The sequence below is a fragment of the Malus domestica genome, chromosome 10, assembly GCF_042453785.1.
Source record: "Malus domestica chromosome 10, GDT2T_hap1".
In the NCBI taxonomy this organism is placed as follows: Eukaryota; Viridiplantae; Streptophyta; class Magnoliopsida; order Rosales; family Rosaceae; genus Malus; species Malus domestica.
In genome coordinates this window covers 41,682,320-41,699,631 of record NC_091670.1, presented here as the reverse complement: position 1 = coordinate 41,699,631, position 17,312 = coordinate 41,682,320, and the positions used below count along the sequence as shown (strand labels likewise).

The 17,312-nt window shown below is 34.4% G+C and overlaps 2 protein-coding genes across 7 annotated transcripts; both read right to left on the bottom strand.

Moving 5' to 3' along the window:
- Positions 1-1,094: 1,094 nt before the first annotated feature.
- Positions 1,095-4,516, bottom strand: LOC103422456 (chaperone protein dnaJ 50-like). 2 transcript variants are annotated; one of them, XR_003777080.2, is made up of 10 exons: positions 3,732-3,929; positions 3,577-3,639; positions 3,410-3,476; positions 3,249-3,308; positions 2,984-3,034; positions 2,774-2,854; positions 2,327-2,439; positions 2,058-2,175; positions 1,800-1,939; positions 1,095-1,445 (listed from the first exon to the last, which is right to left on the bottom strand). XR_003777080.2 is itself a non-coding variant. In XM_008360518.4 (10 exons), the coding sequence occupies exons 1-10, from the start codon at positions 3,848-3,850 to the stop codon at positions 1,342-1,344; spliced, it is 903 nt and encodes a 300-aa protein (XP_008358740.2). In that variant the 5' UTR covers positions 3,851-4,516; the 3' UTR covers positions 1,095-1,341. The 2 variants fall into 2 exon arrangements, 1 of the variants encoding a protein (XP_008358740.2); XM_008360518.4 differs by having other exon boundaries at positions 1,800-1,926; positions 3,732-4,516.
- A 2,498-nt stretch (positions 4,517-7,014) lies between these two features.
- LOC103446677 (gibberellin 2-beta-dioxygenase 8-like) lies at positions 7,015-16,684 on the bottom strand. 5 transcript variants are annotated; one of them, XM_029110465.2, is made up of 5 exons: positions 16,427-16,684; positions 13,020-13,067; positions 10,018-10,494; positions 8,469-8,790; positions 7,015-7,901 (listed from the first exon to the last, which is right to left on the bottom strand). In XM_029110465.2, the coding sequence occupies exons 3-5, from the start codon at positions 10,491-10,493 to the stop codon at positions 7,797-7,799; spliced, it is 903 nt and encodes a 300-aa protein (XP_028966298.1). In that variant the 5' UTR covers position 10,494; positions 13,020-13,067; positions 16,427-16,684; the 3' UTR covers positions 7,015-7,796. The 5 variants fall into 5 exon arrangements, with proteins under 5 accessions (XP_028966298.1, XP_008384026.1, XP_008384027.1 ...); XM_008385804.4 differs by having other exon boundaries at positions 7,015-7,897; positions 16,427-16,682; XM_008385805.4 differs by lacking the exon at positions 16,427-16,684 and adding an exon at positions 14,822-15,202 and having other exon boundaries at positions 7,015-7,897.
- Positions 16,685-17,312: the final 628 nt, after the last annotated feature.

Below are 17,312 nucleotides of genomic sequence, written 5' to 3'. Positions count from 1 at the left end.
ATTAGCATGTTGCATGTAGTTGTGATGTTAAAACATATTTGTGCAACAAAATGGTGTCCCTTACAATGTTTATCATAAAACAAGTTGAATAAATTTGAATTAATTAAACATGAGCGAAACTTTGATACTAGAATATGTGATATCATGCTTCAAATTAGGGAACTTTATTAGATCATTGTTCGACTATTGATAACAAGATTAGTCCACCCTTGTACATATATGTGTGTGTGATGGTATAAAATAACAAAGGTCCTTCAAGTTAATGAACAAAAGAAAGTGATGAATGATGATATTCTAGTGTTGTTGAGTCCTATACTAAGTGTATGGATTCTAACAAACAACCAATTAAAACATGAAATATAATATGGACATTTAATTAAATGTTTATTAATATTTGCGGTGCGGTTCGGTTTCGGTGTGGTTTTCAAAAGCCAAAACTGAAACCAAATCATTTTCTATGTTGCAGTTTGGTTTCAAAACTGCAAAACCAAACCGTTCGGTGCGGTTCGATTTGGTTCGTGTTTTGGTTTCGATTTTCGGTTCTAAGTGCCCACCCCTATTTTATTTAACTTTTTTTCTTTTAAAAAAGGGGAACAAGTCACGGTTATCCATCCCAAAAAGATCGTAAGACTCACAGAGACATTTCAGCATTTCTTTGGTCACAAGTCTGGCGCACCAAGATTAATTGTGTACACACTAGATCATGCATTCGTGTGGATTTTGAGCCACTTAGAACTTTGATCCAATTCTTATACGAAAAGAGTTATCGACACATTTATTTTTACCTCTCACACATGTTTGATAGTTTTTGATTATTTATTTTCTTTTATTCGTTCAATCCGACAATCGAAAATTAAGAAAAGTGTGTGGATAGTACTACCCTTCTTATAGTTGTGCACTTATGTCAAATTGTAATTTGTCTGCAAAACCGCAAGCGACAATTTGCAAACAGAGTGCACTTTGAGAGAAGCTATTTGTTACTTCCTTCAACTTTTGAAATTTGTCTCTCCCTATATTTGATTGTCAATTTGAGTATCCATGATGAAAGGATATTACAGAATTTCAGTAACTCTTACAATGACCATCAAATGGAATTCAGAAGGTAAAAGTGCTTTTGCCTCAAAGTCTCATATACACAATAATCCATATAACTTATAACTTCGTGTATTAAAGGTTACAAAATACAATTTGCCAAGGTTGCGATTTGCAAGTAACAATCTTAATGTTCCGCCTCCGCCACTCAGCTATTTCAACAAAAATATAGGTCGACTCTTTCGTGTTTTGGTCTAATTTTCTTGTCAGTATTTTGCGAACATAAGGTAGCATTGGCGACAAAATTTGCTATCTTCTCCGCTTGGATTCTTTGCGCATATCCGCAAGGTAGCTCTGCAAGTTTGCTTTCTCCCATAAACGTTTATGAATAAGATCTTCCTTTCTTGATTCATCTGACAAAACAAACCAATGAGTAATAAGTTATGAAGAACCTCCGGGATGTAGGTGTGTATGTAGACTCTCGAACTCAAAATTCAAAACGGTAATTAATTTAATAGTTTTCCATTAAGGGACTTGATTATCCCCTTCAGCTTGAGGATCGGGAACAGTTTTTTCTAAGGTTGTCGCGTCTTGAATGGAAGATTTTGTAAAGCCAAAAGTTCATGGTGGATGGCTAAAGCAAAACAAGGTTGGTTCTCGTATGAATGGGTGGTGATCTAATGTATCTAAAGTTGGTAACCTGAGCCAAATTCATAATGCCTTTAGAAGAAAAGAAAAAAAATCATTAAAATTTAACGTTGATTTACCTAGATTTCTCCATCCATCAATAGGCGCACCAAGGGATTTTCGTGTCAGGTAGGAGGCATCATCCCATGTATATGGTGCCTTTTTCACCTTGTATCTCCAGAACCAACAGCCACACCATAATAATAGCTGAATCAACAGACTAATTGGTAAAGCTGAATCAACAGACTAATTGGTAGTCCATGTAATAATCAATGTAAAATCCCCGACTTCAACCTATAATCTCAGCATTTCTTGAATGACATGAAGGGAACTCTAACCTTGCCAATAGTGTAGGGAAGGAGTATGAAACGAACACCAAGAAGATCCCACATGGAGGGTTGCTCCGCTCCATTAATCTGCAGCTCCAGTTCGCTGCCGAGATCTTCTTCCACTTTCCTATGAAGAAAAAAACATCCACCTTTTTTAAAGACAATTTCACAATCATAAAATGCAGTTCTATACACAATTGATTATTCCTTACGGAAAATTTCCAACTTTTCACAACGCATTTCATTATTTCTCTTTGAAAATGACTAGAAGATCATACTTGTTCATCTGCCTGTTGCTCTTTTTCTTATTTGTAGTCCCTCCACTACGCTCAAGTTCCAAAGCCCGTAGTCTATTTTTGTAAGCAGGGGTCTTCTTAACCATGTCTACAGCCTACAAAAGCATGGAAAATCAACGTCACAGAAAAGAACCTTTTCCAGGCTTCTGAGTCATAAAACAAATGATGTGTATGACTAAGTCTGTATGAATCCACCAGAGTACGCACGTAACCTTATTGTAGTACAGACCTTTAGCATTGCAATTTCTATACTATAGTCTCAAAGTACAAGAACAAAAGACTGATAAAACCTATATGAGGAAGTGAAATTAACTGTCAGCGCAAGAGTAACAATGGCATGTTGCGCAAGTTTTTTTTTTTAAATACACTGATATCCACAAATCAACACATATAATGTCTTGTAGGAATTTTATTGATTTGCGACGGTACCTGATTATACCTTGTCCACTGATTCAGATACTGAAATGAGGAAAGAACCAAAAGAAGGCCAACCAGGACAGCACGAGGATCCTAGAAGGTGAACATATAAACAGCTTTAGAAATAAGTACATGGAATTGGAGCTGCACCTAGCAACTACAAAGCTGCTTCAGAGCGGGCAGAATATGAAGTTATAATCCAAAAAAATAAAAGTCTCCCACCGTTTTGTGACCATAATATGCTTGATAGTAGCGAGCAGTATTGTAAAATACCTAACAAGTAAAAAACATGATAAAGTTATTATCTTTCACAAACATCTCAGTTCAAAGAACTCAAATTACCAATCTAAATTTAACCATACAGGTACAGCACCATACTAACAAGAATGTTCTTGTTTCGTGTAATCTCGATTCTCAAGTCTAAAAAGAATCCACTTTTCAGCCTATAACTCAATGCATTGCTAACTAAATAGTTTGTTCATTTTACCTCCTCTGGATGTGCAATGGCATAATCATACTGCTCCCGCGACGCCTCGTCTTTCAGAATCTGCAATGCAGCAATTAAACTTCATTATCAATAGCACAAGACAGCAACAAAACCTTCAAAAGTTCCCATCTTTTTCCACAAAATTACATGATCCCAAGTACCTCATAGGCATTGGCAATTTTCACAAACAGCTTTTTCGATTCCGGATCCGGGTTTTTATCCGGGTGACTGAAAATTCAACACCAAAATGTGAATAGATATGATCAAAATATTGACTTCATATCAAATTGTAGAGTAATTTTACAGAGAAAAAATGGCGGGGACTCACTGTTTCAATGAGAGTTTGTAGTAAGCTTTCTTGATTTCCGACGAGTTGGCGCTCTGCGTAACCCTGGACAAGGAATTGAAACGTTGGGTAAATATGCAACCAATAGAGGGGTAATTCGGGAATCAAAGGGAAAATCGTGAGGGAACTTAACTGACCCGAGGAGATCGTAGCAGTCGTCCTCGTCGCAGTATATGGCCGTTGACGGAGTGATGAGATAGCACAGCATTAGAGCTAAAACGACCGAGAACCACCGAATCGCTGCCGGTGGCGCCATGGTTCCGACGGAGCTCTGGATTTCTCTGATAATGGATTCCCGAGGGTTGGAGCGCTTGATAACCAAAATATTATTTAAGTCAACAGATCTGGATTTCAAAAAATGTTAGCCGTTGGATTTGCATACACTCATGGGTGATTAAACGACGTGTCGCTGTGTAAGAGTTGGCTTGGTTTGATCGCGACTTTGTTTTTTGTTTTCTTGGTATTTTTGGCGATTCCATTTTTCACTTGAGGGATGTTAAGAAAGTCTTCGTGGATTTTCTGCAACTTCACATTTTTGACGTAATTTTTATATGTTGGTATATGATTTGTTGCTAAATTACAAGGTGTCAGATAATTTATGAAAAATCATATTTTTGCGAGAGTTACCTTAGTACTTCTCTTTTACTTATTTAGACATACATTTCAAAAACTTTGATACAAAGAACAAACGTATCATCGAATAAGTGTGAAATTTTCGCTAAATCCAAAAATAACATTTGTACGAATAATAATACAAAGTTTAAAGATATGAAAATATTTACGAACAAAAAGGATGAACATTGAATACCAATGCAGATTGATCACACAACGTTATAATGCCATATATGTAGACTAAAGCAAACAAAAAACTCTCACAACTAGAGACACTGAAAAATATACAACCAATTGAAATTGAGGTTTTGCAAACTAAATCTCACAAGTTGCAATGCTCATGACTACCATTAAAATGGCAAACCAAGCCAATAAGACTTTCTGTTTTGTGAGAGTTGGAATAAAAAGAGGAGGGGAAACACGTGCTACGCGGTAGAGATTTAGTCAAAACACCCCCTTCCCCCACATGCGCCTAATATATATATATATATATATATATATATATATTGGTCAAAGTCTAAGGTATCTCGCATCCTAAGGCTACATCTTGGTCAAAGTCTAAGGTATCTCGCAGAAAGGCTATAGGCATTTCAGTCTATCCTTGACCACAATCAAATGACACACATTTTCTCAAACTTTCAACAAGAGAATCACTCGTGTTTTTACCTGTTTCGTGCCTCAAATCCAAAGTTAGAGTGCAAACCTGTCTAAATATGAATAGTGAGTTTTTGGGATGGCTAGGGTTTTTTAAAGGGAGTTTTAACGAAAAGCCCGCGGTATTGTTCACTTTAACGAAAAACCACATTTTTACACTAAAAAGTCAAACATGTTACTATTTACTTTACCCTTTATTTTGTCCTTATCGTTAAAACTCAAAGTTTTCAAATCCTTTTCATTAGTTTTTTGTTTGTTTTTTTCAAAAAGAAGCATTTTTTCCATTTGTAAGGTGCACTTGTCTCCCCCGCGCCGTTCTCTGTCTCATAGGACGAGGACCTCCTCTCGGCTCTCGCCGTCTCGACACTCGACAGCCACCTCAACTCGCCGAAATAAGTAATTTCTTATTACCGTATAGAAATAGTGGATCTACAGGTCGTGAAATGGATAGGGTTTTATTACTGAGTTGGATTTCTGCATCTATTGACGTAGTTAGATGAATATATCAATGAACTTCATCCTCAGTTTTGCTTTTTGGCCTATCCGTTATTGTTGTGATCTGTTATGTAGGTCGTGAAATGAACAAGGTAGCATGTTACCGCCTTTGAGTGCAATTGATAGTTTGATCTGATGAATAATTTTCATATGTGCAGCTTGAGGTTTCAGTCATTTGCAATGCTTACTTTAATTAGATTAGTTTAGTTAGGAAAGTATGATAATGAATGTGAAATGAACTTTTGAATGTGGTCTGTTATTGACATTGTTATTGTTCTTGCACATTCAAACTTTGGTAATTTATAGGCATACGTTTAAATTGTTTTGTTTGCAGAATGATTGGGTCTCGTGAAAAGTTGTGTAAATTGTTCCAGTGGAGAGTGGACCAAATGGTTTTTGGGGCATTAGGGGTGCGTTTGGTACGCGGGACGGGACGGGACGGAACGGGACGAAGCGTTCCGTCCCGCGTTTGGTGCGCTAAAAATGGGTGGAACGGGCTGTTCCACGGGACAGATTTTGGGTGTTTTTGCGTTCCACCTCCCTCCCCTGGAACGGGTTTGTTCCACGTATGTGGAACACAATGTTTTACCATTTTAAGACAAATATACCCCATGTCTTTTTCAAAAATTACACCTTCGTTCCGTCCCGTCCCGTCCCGTCTGCGTACCAAACGCACCCCACGGAGTTGGATAATATATGTAGTTTAGTAACTATTTACGGTAGAAATGCCCATGATAATAGCATGCTAGATGCTCTTGTCAGACATTATGATATTATAGATAGGTCTTTTAAGATTAATAATCAAAATTTATTTTTCGGATTAGAAGATGTGTTTTTAATCTGTCGGAGATGCACTATAATGTTGTAGATAGGGAGTTGCACTGCTCTCCCAAGTAGCAAAGATTAATGTGCATATATGTTCTAAATATGAAAATATTATGTAGAGTACAAATCCTCTAACATGACAAACAAATCTGTTGGAATCTACATTTTCAGGTACATGTTCAAACTCTTTTTGCAACCAACTAAAGTTTACCGCATTTGATTTATCCCTCAACTCACTTTCAGTCACTCCCCCTAACAAGTTGAAGGGCATGAATATTTGTAGGCGGTTGGTTGGTTACAAAAAGAGTTTAAAACATATACCTGAAAATTTAGATAACAATAGATTTGTCTGTCATGTTAGAGAATTTTTCCTATACATATTAGACACGGTAATATTTCTCAATTTGGACCATATGCATGTGAATCTGTGCTAGTCAGGAGAGCTGTACAACTCCCTATCTACAACATCATAATGGAACTCTTACTGATTACAAGCCCATCTTTTAATCCGAAAAATAAAATTTGATTATTAATCTTAAAACACCTATCTACAACATCGCCTGTCAAGAACATTGCATTTCTACCGTTAATAGTTGCAAAACTATATATATTAACCATGTGCCCTGTAATGCCCAAAGAACCCTTTGATTCGACGGATGGGAAGCTACCGGGTGATTTTGATTCACCTGATGCACAAGCGCCCCTCATATTCCATGATCTTTGCCAAGGAAACTTGGGTTAGAGAGGTGATGTAGAACAGAAGTGGAAACTAGAAGAATATCTTCGTATTCTACTAGGAAGCCTTGAATCCACAAGGAAATTAGCACTCTTCAATGAGAGAACTTAAGATGGTCTGTAAACTAATTATTGGAATACCAAAAAGTTAAGGGAACAAGCCTCCCTTATATGGCTAGGTGCTGCATAAATGCAAAATAAAGACTACATAATTGTAATGCATGAACCTAAGAAAAGATTGGCAACATTGGTAGCATCATTGATCGATCCTTACATTCTCATTATCCCAACTTACAATGATCGATCCAAACAAATCGTCTAATTATTTTGGCTAACATAAACCCTTAATTGTTTGCAGCAAACAAAGGAAAACCCTTAACTATACCGAACTGCTATACCACCTTAATTTCTATTTCTAATACAAAACTATGCTTACAAAAACAAAAACAAAAACAAAAAAAAAAAAATATATATATATATATATATGAAGGCTTAATTATACTATAACAACAACAACAACAACCAAGTCATATTTCACTAAATAGGGTCGGTTGTATGAATCTTAGAACGTCACTCCGCTCGATTTTGCGCCAAGTCTTCCTTTAACTCCAAGTACTCCATATTTTTTCGAAGCTTAGCTTAATTGTGCATAACATTTTTAAATATATCAATTATCCCCCGCATATATATCTAGAAATAGCTTAATAATTTACTAGTAGAATTCTTCTGTAGTGGTTTAATTAATTACTAATTATACGACAAATCTCGGAAGACCAATTTTTGAACCCAATTTTTGAACATCCTCTTGGACTTGCCGCCTATACTCCCCAAAGCTGAATTTTCTATAGACAGAAGGCTCCCTGCAACTCTGTATCACGGTGTCATATGAAGGACATAAGAAATATGCGGTTGAGAATCGTTCCACTTGCAAATTCGTGACAACTCGATGTTGAACACTCTTGTACACATTGTTGCTCCATGCCTAGCTAGACAAAGAAGAAAACAATAAAACTAATGAGATAATGAAACAAGTAACTTTTATTATTTACATAAAAAAGGATCTTGTGTTGTCATCTAAACTTCGTTTTTAGATAATTAAAAGCATTGGTGCTTATAATCGCTTCCTAGTAAAAGCGTTTTATATAAAGAAGTATATCGAAATTTGTAATTAAAATATACAAGTGCAATCTTGAAAAACCCTTGAAGTGCCTCATAAAAAAAATACAAAGCAGTGCTTATTCCAATAAACCACTATGAAGTGCTATTTTTAAACCCATAAGCACTTTGAGTTTTTTCTCCCAAATACTGTCAAGAACACTTTTGGTAATATGGAAGCACTTTTAGTTACTTAAAAAGCACTTCCAAGTAAGCCGTAAAGCCTTATAGATTGAAAAAGCACCTTTTACAAAATCGTTTCTAACAAGAATCATTTATGAATAAAAAGCACTTCCTACATAGTGTTCCTAAACGTGCCCTGTTTATATGATTGCAGACATGATCCAGTATACATGTTTGAAATATCATAATGATGTGAATAAAAAATTTAAAATTACCTGAAATAGATCTCCAATGTTAATGATTAGAGCTTCTGGATTAGGTTTAACTGCGATCCATCTATCGTCTTTGATCAACTGCAATCCTCCAACCTGGTCTTGGTGCAATATTGTAAGGAAATCACTATCAGTGTGTGGCATCAATCCAAACACCTCAGAAGGGATGGGGCAAGGCGGATATCGGTTCATTCGAAGATAGCAAGTGCTGGGCAAACAATTTTCTAGGAAAAATGTTGACTTGTGACCTAATTTCTCCGCCAAAATTTCAGCCAATTTCAGTGCCAAACTTGAAACTGTTGTAGCAAATTGTTCCATTGTTGAGCTGGATACATGCAAATATAATTGGAGAAATTGACTTAGTTCCCAATTAAATCATTAGTGCCAAATTATTAATTCAATCTTGCACAAATGGTACCGAAAATGATTAATGATCACTTCTAAAGATGAACTGTTAATTATTTACTATTATAGCAACATGAAGCAGAAATTTATTAATTTTTTTAATAAGTTGCAAGAACTGATCAAGGTATTATACGAGAGAGGGGCCATGCATGCACTACGTACAGGGGTTTCACTTCTCAGGTTAATTTGATAGTAAAAACTGTAGGAGTAAAAAAATATAATTAGTTTAATTGCATTAATAATTAACTCTACAAGAAGAAGAAGTAAAGGTAGGATAACTATGACAGCAAATATATATCTGTAATTTGTCCATGACAGGGAAGCAATTCATTTCTGGGTACAATGCTAGATCGATCTAGAACAAAAAAGATACACTGCACACTGTATATATGTATGTATGTATGTATGTATGTATGTATGTATGTATATGTATGAAGCTGCTGGAAATTTGGAAGAAGTACTGAATCACATGCAAAGTTCTCTGAAACTTAGTTTGTGGTTCATAAACGACTGCATGTGATGCAGAAGCTGACTCATAGCTACTGAGCAGTCGGTTTCATCAACTTTTCCAATTTCTATGGGATTCATGAGTATGCAAAAATCAGACTCAAGAAAACTACAAGATCATATAGATGTGAGGTGAGGACTTGAAGAACATTTACTGTACATCTGAAAGTATTTTTGGTCAATGTAAATTATAAAGATAAGAAAACTTGCAAGGAGTTACAACCTGTGGGTCACTTTTTCGGTTGCCAATTACTTTTGCGATTGGAACTTTAACTTCCTTCGGTGTATATATATTTTTTGTGCAAAAATTTATCAGAATATTGTATGCATTTGGCCAGGTTCAAATCTGAGACCTCTAGACTAGTGTATGACACTACTATTTGGTCCGGTAAATCGGTAATACTTCTCTTTTTTATATTAGAAATTGTCACACATTCAATAATTTATCAGTTAATTCTCCACCTTGGTTGATAAAAAAAATTAATAATCAGTGATTCTAATAGGGTATAGTGCATAATTTCTGTAAGAATATCACTTGTTTATTTGATCGATTATTCCTATGGTATTAGTGGATTGGTACGGTACTATTGAGACTCCAAAGATGTACAATTCATGAACCTGAAAGTTTGTAAATTTTTACCTGAGTGTATGGTTGAGACCAGAAGCTGATGTAGCAGAAATGTCGTTGAGTGGAATGTGAAAAGCTTCAGACCATGCTAACTGCCGTAGGCATGTGGCAGAAGGAGTTCCCCAACGATAAGTTCCCGGTGAAAAGTTCAAGTGCTTGTCCTCTTGCCTCTTCTTATCAAAAGATTGCTTGAATACCTTCTCTTGCTCACTCTTCATCTTCTGAAGAAGCCCTCCTGAAATCCCATGATTCACTACCTGAAAGAAACCCCACTCTTGCGATGCCCTAGCTATTTCCGTCATGCACTTCTCCCTCTCCTTTTCTCCGAGCTCCAGCCGCCCAAGATCAATCAGCGGCAGTTCACATTCCTCCACTGTAACAAACTGTTGTATCACCTCCTCCTTGTTGTTGCTGATGTTGTTGGCTTTGTTGACGGTGTTGTCGAAAAGGGTCTTGTAGGCCTTGCGAAATGGTGGGTCCGAGTCCATGCTTAGAAATTCAAAGGCATATAGAGTGAGAGGGAGAGGGAGAGGGAGAGGGAGAGGAAAGGGAATGTTATGAGAGAAGGGAGAAGAGATTAAAAAGAACTCGATCGATTTGATAAGAAATAATTACAAGTGGGTTTTGAAGACGATAATAAAAGAGGTTGAGACAACACCGCGTTGCTATTGTTTCTTATGGTTCCCTTCGTCGTCGATGAAAACGTTATGGCCGTTTCCTTTTCCAACTTTTGGAGTCTACACTAGTAGTTGTGTCCATGTCCTTTTGCTAGGCACTAGACATGGAAGTTATCTATTTATTTATTTTTTATACTTTTCCTTAATTTAAATGAACAAAATTCTTCATTCCCAAGTTTTTCTTTGATTCCTATTGGATTACTCTCAATGCTCGTCTTACATCACACTTAAATCCGTCTTACCAAGTTTTAGTTTTTTTTATTAATGATAGTTGACATTAATTTTGATGACGCTGAATTTCTTATATATTATGAATAAATAAGTTTCAAAATAGGTCCAAACAGAAAACAAATGAAATACTAACTAAACAATAGACATCTTAAAAGTTGGTGTCTCTAACACTATTAAAAATTGAATATGTCTTATCTAAGGAAGAAGAACACATTCTGCAGGTTGATCTAATAAACTGATTTGAGCAGCTTAATTAACTAAATAAAGAGTGGCCACACTTGGAGCTGTTGAGTGGATTTTCCTCTGACCTAGGATTTTCAACCTTTTCAAAAATTTCCCAACCAAAGAAAGAGAATAATTCGTTCAGATTATATACGCACTATAAATAAACAAATAAATTTGAGCAAAAACCAAATAAATAAACTTTTTGCAACTAAAAGGAAAAAAAAAAAAAGAAGAAGCAAATAAACTGCTCCCTAGCAGAAGAAAACAAGACTCTGGTCGTATTAATCTGATGACCACCGACTGTCCAAGCATCCATTATTTTGCAATTAAAAATATATAACACAAAAGAAACATATCACGAACTAATTGATTTCAGGTTTTCCCTTAAAGTCCAACTTGATAGCATAATAGCAATTATTATTTAATATTGTGTCTCATGTTTAATAATATTTCATACGAAGTGGGGAATATATATGTTGATCCTTATTGAATTTTCAACATGATATGAGACCAACATATGCATACTGTTAGCAGATCCATATTTATAATTCAGATATGCAAAGATTGTAAAAATCTTTTGAAAGAGTTGTATAAACTTCCTTTTATCACACTATTAACGTTAATTTAGACCACTAAATAAATATTTCTCATTTCAATGCATGTGTGACCCAAATTAACGGTCTAATAAATGCTTTTTAATAACATATTGCAACAAAGATTATCCTTATAAATTATGGTGTCGTTTTGGCTCAGTATTGGGCTAGATATATAACCCTGTAAATCTAGGTATATTGAAGGTGTTTGTACCATATTTAGGGCATTCGTATTTATAACTCATATAAGTACTTGAGGACTCAAATGTAATTATGTAATAAATGAAGGGGCAAATATGTAATAAGTGAGGAGCCCTTATTCTATAAAAGGACTCCTCACTCTCCTCATTAGGAGAGGTCAAGGTTTATTTAGGCCATGGGAAGAGAGAAAACATCTCAGGCAAACACAGAAAATAGGCTAGAGAGCACACTGCCTCTAGCCTTCTTGTATATTCACCATTCAGAGTGAAACAATATCAACATCAGTGTGGACGTAGCCCAAACATTGGGGTGAACCACGATACATCTTGTGTTCTTTACTTTTTTGCAAATTCACGGTCGGATTTATGTTGTTCCAAGACCCCTCCGGTTTTGTGCATCAACAGAGGGCATAGTGGAATCTTTCATTTTGAGGGGATTAGACATAAAGAAAACTTCTTCCTTTCTAATCCTATCATTTTAGAGAGGATTGAAATGACTTTGTTTTTTTAATGAGCAATTCATCTTCTACCTTAAAAATAGTGGTTAATTCATTCCAATTCAAACTTTGAAAGTAAATTAAGTTTCGCACTTTGAAATAAAATTGTTAAATATTTTAAATTCACTATACCTAGCTACCACATTTCCTTGGGTCCTACGAAGAGTAAATATTCAAGCCATTATGTGAGACATATCTGATCTGCACAAAATATGCTTTTTATCTCCAACAGAGAGGCCATGGCATGATAAGCAGTACATACAATTATACAAGGTGAAAGAAACATTGAAAAAACCACTTGGTATATATGAAAATTGTTAGCAATTAGATAAGAATATAAAATAATGTTGACGAGGAGAAATATAGGTTAACAATCCTATGTATAAAAGGCTGATAAAAGAAGAGAATAAGAATTGGAAAGCAGATCTACTCTATTTCAAGACTATATATATATATATATATATATATATATATATATCATCAAGATTATCATCCTCAATAAGGATGAGAGTAATTAGATATAAGCTGCAATGTAATATCTCTATCTAGTAGATATATATATATATATATATATACACACATATATATTACCTGTTCTTGAATCTTCATTAACCGACCAGACCAACCTGTATGTGCAGCCTGCAGAAATAAATAAATAAAAATCAAATTATAAAACCACAGAGTATTAAATAAAAAAGACTTCCCATAAAACTTAGGGAGTTTGACACATGCAGGCTTATTACAAAATTTTAACTTCTAAAACTTGCATTTTTCTAAAATAGATGATCTAACACAGACTACATAGTTGCAAAAATCAAGTTTAACAGCTAAAACACTCTACATAGCATTAAAGCCGAACCGCAAAACTTGTAGCAAACTTATCTCTTACAACCAATGACAAAACCACTTAAAAAAGCTCAACAGTTTGGTACATAATATGCAAACTTGTTTACATAGGAAAATCTCCTTAATTATTAGAAAAAAGTTTAGATTGTGTCCTTAATTGTTGAAGAAAATTAACAAATATTTATACGCAATCTTAATTTTTTTTAAGCCTTATTAGGAAATACTGTATAAAACAAATACTTGTAGTTGATAGGCTCAACTGTCAATATTACCAGCTCCTGATATGATAAGGATTAATTTGACAAAATTCAAAGATTACTGCTAAAACGAAATTACTTGCATGGCAATCCGCGGAGACGTTGACATCGACTAGCTATGACTACTTTGAAACATCATCCTACCTTAAATAAAAAACCTATTCAGATTAACTTGAAAGCAATAAGATAAACATAAACAAATTAAACAACATATATAAATCGAAATCAAAATGCTGCTTACATGTCCTATATCGAATTGAGGACGTTGGCTGGCTTTTATATAAAGAATGAGAACGAGAGCTTATACACACACAACAAACACACACACACACACACACACACACACACACACACACACACACACACACACACACACACATATATTGAAAAAATTAGTTGGGGATGGCTGGAAAGCTAGGGATATATGTTTATAAGGTGAAAATCGCATTAAATCAATACCAACGACTTAATTTTGTGTACTTTGAATATATATATATATATATATATATATAGCTACGAGGATTGAGAGTCTTTGCTTAAGAGAAGGACACGCGGCTCATACACGCATCAGATAAATATTCTAGCTAAGAGCAGCGTCGGCACTTTTTCCTCCTTAAAATTTCAAATCTTTACGTACCATGCTTGCATGTCACACCAACTGATTGCACTAATTGTTGAGATGATCTCTTTACTCATTCGACCAAAAAATACCCATTGTACAAATCCACACTAGTTAACAATGTCAACAAAGTTGTATAGCTGGTTAGAGCACCCATTTATTAGTAAGCAAAATGTTATTGATTTCAACTCTCAATGAAAAAAAACTATTTTTTTCGACAGTAGTTAACTATATCATTTTTTTAATAAATTAGAATCTGGATTTTGTGATTTCACGTCAAGGTATGAAATTTTTTTCAGTTTTACTTGTACAGGACACCGGTTTCAGTCTTTAAGGACTATTAGTGGTTATGAAAAAGGACATAAATTAGCACTAATATGTTTTTAACAAATGGCGCCATTGCATATTTGATTTATATATTCATGTGTTCTTGGATTAATGATTCCACAATATAATTAAAAAGGACATATATTTTTAATTAAACATCATAAGACAAACAAATAAATTAACAATGAACTAAACCCATTAATTTACAACTGAAATAAGTTAATTCAACCCAAACAGAGAAATGGCAGGAGATTATTAAGATAGTCAATGCATGCATATAGAATATGTCACTAAAATAATTTTCATACAGGAGGCCAAATATCAAATCATCGAAAGCTGCTTACATCTTTTAGAAAATCAAGGACCCTGGAGCTTCCAATTGCTTTTTATCACACCAAATCATCTATAAGTTGTCTCGCGTTTTTGGCCTCTATATATAATTCAAAATTTCAAAGCAACTAGAAATTACAAAACCTTTCCCAATTCTGACTTCAGCGCATCGAATTCATTGGTTTCCTCCAATTGGTATGCGAAACTCTCAAAAAAGAAAGAAGTGAGGTTTGAATGTCTACCCTCGTATATACAAAAGAGAGAAATGGAAAAGCCTTAGAATAATGGTGAAGTGGTAGTCATGGTCTCTTCACTTATATATAAAGTATGAGGTGGTTCTATTCCTAGTCTAATAGAAAATGAAACTTACCACAAAGCTTGAGGTGATACTCCTTAGAATAATGGTGAAGTCGTAGCCATGGTCTCTTCACTTATATATAAAGTATGAGGTGGTTCTATTCCTAGTTTAATAGAAAATTAAACTTACCACAAAGCTTGAGGTGATACTTTAACCATTTCAAATGACAACTTTATACTGTCATTCAATCAACAACTCTGCATAACTTATGCGTTTGTGGTTAATTTTATGTAATCAAATTATTTAAAAAGAACAGATGTGACGTTGATTCAACCTGTCTATGAAATGGTCGTCAGAGTATCACTATTACAAATTCAGATTTGGATTATTTATGACATTATTGTATTGGGTATATTTATACACTATGTTATAGCATAAGAACATGGTAAATTTTGGAGTATTGTAAAAGATATTTTCCATTTATAGTGTTACCTGGTGTGACAGAAAAAGAAATGCCATTTATAGTGAAGAAAAATGTATATGAAAGGGACAATGACTGGTGAGACTTGGACGCATGACAACCAATAATGAACTTAAAAAGCAAAGTTGAATAATGATGAGAGACTCGGTTGGGCAGTCCTTAAGGACTATTAGTAGTTATGAAAAGATTAAATTTTGGACACACATGCGTATACAGGTGTAAATTATAATCACATAGTCGTCAGATTCAAAAGGAAATTTAGAACATAATAAAGTCAAGTCACTTAGTATTGTGGTATATTAATATTCTTTTTACTTGTAAGTGAACGATTTTAGTCTGAATCTCGTAAATTACGAGTTCATAATCAATTTATTTCTCCAACTCTTAGTGTAAATATATGGTTTATATATATAAAAAAGGAATTTAACTGTTTTCCAAGAACAAAGACTACTAACCTAATTTCGTTAGAAAACAAAAAAATAGTTTAAATTCATTCTTTTATAGAACAATAAATAGATTAGAATTACTACAAAAACAGATGCTAATATGTTTTTAACAAATGGTGCCATTGCATATTTGATTTATATATTCATGTGTTCTTGGATGAATGATTCGACAATATAATTAAAAAGGACATATATTTTTAATTAAACATCATAAGACAAACAAATAAATTAACAATGAACTAAACCCATTAATTTACAACTGAAATAAGTTAATTCAACCCAAACAGAGAAATGGCAGGAGATTATTAAAATAGTCAATGCATGCATATAGAATATATCACTAAAATAATTTTCATACAGGAGGCCAAATATCAAATCATCGAAAGCTGCTTACGTCTTTTAGAAAATCAAGGACCCTGGAGCTTCCAATTGCTTTTTATCACACCAAGTCATCCATCAGTTGTCTCGCGTTTTTGGCCTCTATCTATAATTCAAAATTTCAAGGCAACTATAAATTACAAAACTTTCCCAAATTCTGACTTCAGCGCATCGAATTCATTGGTTTCCACCAATTGGTATGCAAAACTCTCAAAAAAGAAAGAAGTGAGGTTTGAATGTCTACGTATATAAAAAGAGAGAGATGGAAAAGCTTAGAATAATGGTGAAGTGGTAGCCATGATCTCTTCACTTATATATATATATAAGTATGAGGTGGTTCTATTCCTAGTCTAATAGAAAATGAAACTTACCACAAAGCTTGAGGTGATGCTTTAACCATTTTAAATGAAAATTTTATACCGTTATTCAATCAACAACTCGGTATGATTTACGCGTTTGCAGTTAATTTTATGTAATCAAATTATTTAAAAAAAGCAGATGTGACATTGATTCAACCTGTCTATGAAATGAATGTCAGAGTTTCACTATTACAAATTCGACTTGGATTATTCATGACATTAATGTATTAGGTATAGTTATACACCATGTTATGGTATAAGCCAATGGTAGATTTTGGAGTGTTGTAAAAGATATTTTCCATTTATAGTGTTACCTGGTGTGACAGAAAAAGAAATGCCAGGGACAATGACTGGTGAGACTTGGACGCATGACAACCAATAATAAACTTAAAAAGAAAAGTTGAATAATGATGAGAGGCTCGGTTGAATATGCACCAGTTGAAATAAATCTCTCTCTCTCTCTCAACATAAACATTACACACGGAGATAAAATCCTGTAATAAAATGGGGATCAACAAGGCACGTGATTAGAATCTGACGGAC

Bases quoted from the DNA above. Each gene is read 5' to 3' on its own strand.
- LOC103422456 (XM_008360518.4), bottom strand. From the start codon at position 3,850: ATGGCGCCACCGGCAGCGATTCGGTGGTTCTCGGTCGTTTTAGCTCTA. The intron at 2,855-2,983 runs GTGGGAGACTTT...TTCACCTTCTAG, and splicing joins CATATTATGGTCACAAAACG to GATCCTCGTGCTGTCCTGGT. The intron at 2,440-2,773 runs GTACCGTCGCAA...ATGCTTTTGTAG, and splicing joins AGTGGACAAGGTATAATCAG to GCTGTAGACATGGTTAAGAA.
- LOC103446677 (XM_008385804.4), bottom strand. From the start codon at position 10,493: ATGGACTCGGACCCACCATTTCGCAAGGCCTACAAGACCCTTTTCGAC. The intron at 8,791-10,017 runs GTAAAAATTTAC...GCATGTATCCAG, and splicing joins GGTCTCAACCATACACTCAG to CTCAACAATGGAACAATTTG. The intron at 7,898-8,468 runs GTAATTTTAAAT...TTGTCTAGCTAG, and splicing joins ACATTGGAGATCTATTTCAG to GCATGGAGCAACAATGTGTA.